The following is a 4,678-nucleotide window of genomic DNA, read 5'->3' as shown; positions in this document are numbered from 1 at the left end:
AGTGCAGACACATTCAGTAGGGTCCCATATTTAGTTTACCTCTGATACACACACTGTAAAAAATATTACATGCTATCTACTTAAAAAAATTATGGTAAGAATATTACACGTATTATATTTGAGTAGATTTTAAGGTTTGTTTTTTTAGTGAAATCTACCCGAATAAATTAAGTAAAATTTCCTAAATTATTTAGTCTATGGGACATGATGAATTTAATATTATTAGTGGAATGTGCTTTTTTAATTTAAGTTGTCTCACAAATAAATCAAGCAGAATTTACTCATTTGTATTAATGAAATTTACTTAATCATAACATTTACTGCCTTTTTTTAGGTTAAGATAATAATGAATACATAATGCACTTTTTGTTATCAAACATGCTTTTATTCTGTATTTTTTGCACAAATAAAACAAATCTATATAAAATGTAAGACAGCAGTTTTAAGATATGAAAAATAAAAGCAAAAAAAGGCTAACATTTTCCATGTCATTGAGAAAGATCATCTTGTTACACAAAAACGTGCATACAAATTTGTTTCTGTTGGAAAAGTCACATTCTGGACTAAAACTTGTGAATAACTTGTAGCAAAACATATAAAATAATTTGTACTTGCTGAAAGCTTGTATGTAGAACAATTTTAAACATTCATCAATCAATGCAGTTTTTTTTTTTCACCAGAACTTGGTCATAATGCATTGTCTCAATCGAAGTCATGAGTTTGTTTGTAAGTGTTAGTAATTTCGGGGAAAACTTGCAAACATCCAGTTCCAAGAAGAGCTTCTGAAAGGCCTCAAAAGTGTGCCTCAGTTCTTTCAGGTAGGTGAGGTTTAGTGCATACGCGAGTCCAAGAAGAACAGCACAGGCTCTTGCCAGATTTTCCAAGCCAGCCATGACTTGCATCCCCTCCAAGATGATACTGAAATCCTCCTGATAATCCCTCTTGCAGATGGCAATTTTCATTATGTGCTGTATGATATCTCCATTGTCACACTGTAAAACAAACATTAAAGAAGTATTTTTATCTTGTCTGTGTTAGGGCTTCTGGGTGGATGAAGTAGGAGATGAACACGAAGGAGATCAATTACGAGGTTTTAATTCTCAATATTCACAGATACAAACAAAAAGGGAGCGTGTGCTCAGAATACAGAAAACCTAACATAAAACAAACATTGACCGACAAGTGATGACTGAAAGACAGGAACTTAAATACACTGATGATAACGAGTGATGACAGGTGACGGTGATGATGATGATTAAACAGACCGGGAAAAACAGGACTAAACCAAAATCAACAGAAGACAGGGGGAAACGATAACAGAAACACTGAAAACACTAAAACAGAAATCAAAACTACAACAGTCTGTCTCATAAGTCTGTCCATAATTATAAAGTTGATTTGTGTACGGTTGTAAAACAAACACTTTAAAAAAAAAATAATTCTTATAACAGCTTAAAATGCTAAGACAACTAGAAGTAAACCATTATAGTTTATTTTCTTTGTAATCACTGAAACATAAAAATATTATGTTTCAGTGGACCACAAAGACAAAGACTGTCACAATAACATAGTGACATAGTACATAGTACAGTTTCACCAATGACAGAGGGTGTATTCAGGAAGAAAAAATAAAATAAATTTAAAATTACATTTGGTGACACTATTGTAGGGGGGAAATTAAATTTCGATGGTGCACTATAGACATTCTACTAACTGTAAGTAACTACATGTCAACTAACTCAGAGTATTAGTAGACTGCTAGATTAGGGTTAATAGATTAAGTTAACATGTAGTTGCAGTTACTTATAGTCAGTAGAATGTCTAAAGTGGACCATCAAAATAAAGTGTTACCTTTTTTCATATAGTGGCTGACAAAAATCTATTTTGTGTTAAATATTTTCACATTAGCTTTATATAATTTAATTGGAAAAAAAGATTATTGTTTAAGTTGCATTTCTATTTTTATAAATAAAAACAATGTACAAATACATTTCTCAAAACACCATAAATATATAGAATAATTCTAGCCACTTACATTGTACTCTTGGATGAGGTCATCCTCTTTTTCATCCAGATAACAGATCAAGCAACGGAGGACAACGTCTCTCATCATGTCGATGTTTTTATAGGGATTCTGTAACAAAAGTTTGTAAATTAGCATCACCCAAAAATAATGAAAAAAAATATTTATGTTATGAAAGTACCTGCAGCATGGGATCAATTTTCTCCTTTAAAATCTGGCCTAGTACTCCTACTCTGCAAGTGAATATGGCCAAAAGTTTAGGAGTGTAGAAGTCCAACATCTTCATAAATTTTTGTTCTAGGTGCAGAGTGGTGATTCTCCTACATTCTTCATTAATCTGGAAAACAAAACAGGCAAATATTGACTATGGATATGTTCAGCACATAACTACATTTTTGTCTGTGATGGTGTTTAATGACAATACAGGACATTAATAATAAATAATAATAATAAGTTTATTTTATATAGCGCCTTTATGAGGACTCAAGGTCGCTTTACAATAATTACAAAAACACATAACATAGAAACATGACATAGAGACAATACATATAAACTGGGAAGGATAACATAGTAGAGGTATAGTACATATAGAATCAGAACATTCAGGGGTCAGGGAAACAAGTGACAAAAAGATGTGTTTTAATGTGGGTTTTGAAGTCTTGTAGTGATGAGAGATTGCGGATTTGTTGTGGGATTGAATTCCAGAGAGTTGGCGCAGCGGTGCAAAAAGCCCTTCCACCAAATGATGATAGTTTGTGCCGTGGGATTGTCAACAATGAAAGCATTAAAAAAAATTTTTACCTGGAGATTGTCAAATAGAGCAGGCCAGCGATCTTTGAATTCTGCAACACTGGGGCACAGTTCAACCACCTCATGTCTTCGGAGAGCAAAGGTTTTTGACATTTTTTCATTGACCACAATGGTATTGTCCCTCTTTTTCACTTCAGTCAGTAGATCAATTCTCTCTTGTTCCAAACTTTGTTGATTTTTCCTAGCTGGGTAAGGTGGTAGATAATTCACTTCTGCCTTACGAGGTTTTTTGACATTTTTTGCAGGCTTCCTGTCCTCAGGGTTCTTCTTTTTCAATGTGTTGCATGCAACTTCAGGAAAACCAAACTTACTGAGTCATCTTCTGTAATCAGCCATCTTGTACTTCAGGCTCAGTTGCCAGCCATGAAAGCCAGATAAAGAGCCTGGTTCCTTTTTTTTATTTTTTTTTATCTTCATTTATATAGCGCTTTTAACAATGTAGATTGTTTCAAAGCAGCTTTACAGAGATAAGCGTATAATTTAAGGTAACAGAGATTGTTTTAGCTTTATAGTGGTTCTTTAATAAAGTTATTTTCCAGCTAAAGTTAGTTTTGATTGATTCGCTTCCATAGCAACGATCATTTGTTATTAAATTAGGGGCCGCTAAGATGACACCATTCTCTCTACGTAGAATTTAAACGCGAACCTGTGATAAACGCTGATGACGTTCACATGTGCATTAAGAATTGGTTCTATAGTTATGTGCGTTTGAATATATGTGCGCAGGTTTGGAATTCCCTACAGACCAAGCCTAAATAAAGTACTGGTCTTTCCTTATAAATTTTGATACAGAATTTTATTTTATTTTGTCACTTCAGGGTAGGTACGCGAAACGAATTTTCCCGACAACGCTTTATCTGTAGAGTGGTAAAGGGATCCTCCATAGGGAGAGATTAGTTGGCACTTCAGCACTGCGTTGTCATCGGGTCCAGGCGAAGGTCCATCGTCAGATCTGGATACGGCCTGGATCCGACAGGCTGCGGGAAAACCTTGGGATAAACAAAGACACTAAAACTAGCGTAGATGCCATTCTTCTTATGATGTAACGAGTACATCAGGATTTATGGGAAGTGTTCCCGGTTCCATCTGACCTAATCTATGCAGCCTAACATTGGATTATAGAAGTCTATAATGCATTATGTGAATGCTAGGTCAAAAAGATGTGTTTTTAATCTAGCTTTGAACTGACAGAGTGTGTCTGCTTCCCGGACAATGGTAGAAAGACTGTTCCAAAGTTTTGGCGCTAAATAGGAGAAGGATCTACTGCCAGCAGTCGACTTTGATATTCTAGGTATTATCAACTGGCCGGAATTTTGAGATCGCAATAGACGTGAAGGACTATAATGCGTTAACCTGTTAGCTAGCATCGGCCCGTCGGGGCGTGGCTATACTTTTATTACTTTTTTTAAGCTTTGTTTTATAACAAATATTCAACTGACTATCATAAACTATGCATCATTTGAAAGCTAAAACACTCAAGAATCATGTTCTAAACTTATTTTTGCAATCAATACACCAGAGAGGAAAGGGTTAAATTAAATGCAAAAGGACTGTTCATGTAAAAATGAGCAAAATGAACCGCAGTACTTATCTTTCATCTCCTATGGTTCAGATCAGTTCGGACGAATCCAAGAAACAACAGCATACATTTCAATGTAAGGGTCTACTCTTCAAAATGCATCCCACTTTTTAATCCAAAACAACGAAAAAATAGGGGAAAAAATGAAATATCCTTCTTTGTTTGCATGGGCGTTTTCGAGATAGAGTTCGCATCATGTTCATTTTCAATGAAATGTCGATTCTAATCCGTATTCCAACACTCAAAAGCCATCTCACCCCCGTAGT

At 34.8% G+C, this 4,678-nt stretch overlaps 1 protein-coding gene across 1 annotated transcript; it reads right to left on the bottom strand.

Annotated features, from left to right (window-relative positions):
• Positions 1 to 441: 441 nt before the first annotated feature.
• On the bottom strand, positions 442 to 4,678 carry LOC311081872 (uncharacterized protein). The gene is made up of 4 exons (XM_084112572.1): positions 2,825 to 4,678; positions 2,205 to 2,360; positions 2,036 to 2,134; positions 442 to 992 (listed from the first exon to the last, which is right to left on the bottom strand). Exons 1-4 carry the CDS (start codon positions 2,924 to 2,926, stop codon positions 651 to 653), a joined length of 699 nt encoding a protein of 232 aa, XP_083968698.1. The 5' UTR covers positions 2,927 to 4,678; the 3' UTR covers positions 442 to 650.

This window comes from Abramis brama, assembly GCF_963993115.1.
Source record: "Abramis brama genome assembly, chromosome: 4".
NCBI classification, from domain to species: domain Eukaryota; kingdom Metazoa; phylum Chordata; class Actinopteri; order Cypriniformes; family Leuciscidae; genus Abramis; species Abramis brama.
Note: the sequence above shows the minus strand (reverse complement) of the source record. Positions and strands in the feature narration are given on the sequence as shown.

Excerpts from the sequence above, each read along its gene's own strand:
- LOC311081872 (XM_084112572.1), bottom strand. The coding sequence starts at position 2,926 with ATGTCAAAAACCTTTGCTCTCCGAAGACATGAGGTGGTTGAACTGTGC. Across the intron at positions 2,361-2,824 it reads CTCTATTTGACAATCTCCAG|ATTAATGAAGAATGTAGGAG; the intron begins GTAAAAATTTTT and ends TTTGTTTTCCAG. Across the intron at positions 2,135-2,204 it reads AAATTGATCCCATGCTGCAG|AATCCCTATAAAAACATCGA; the intron begins GTACTTTCATAA and ends CTTTTGTTACAG.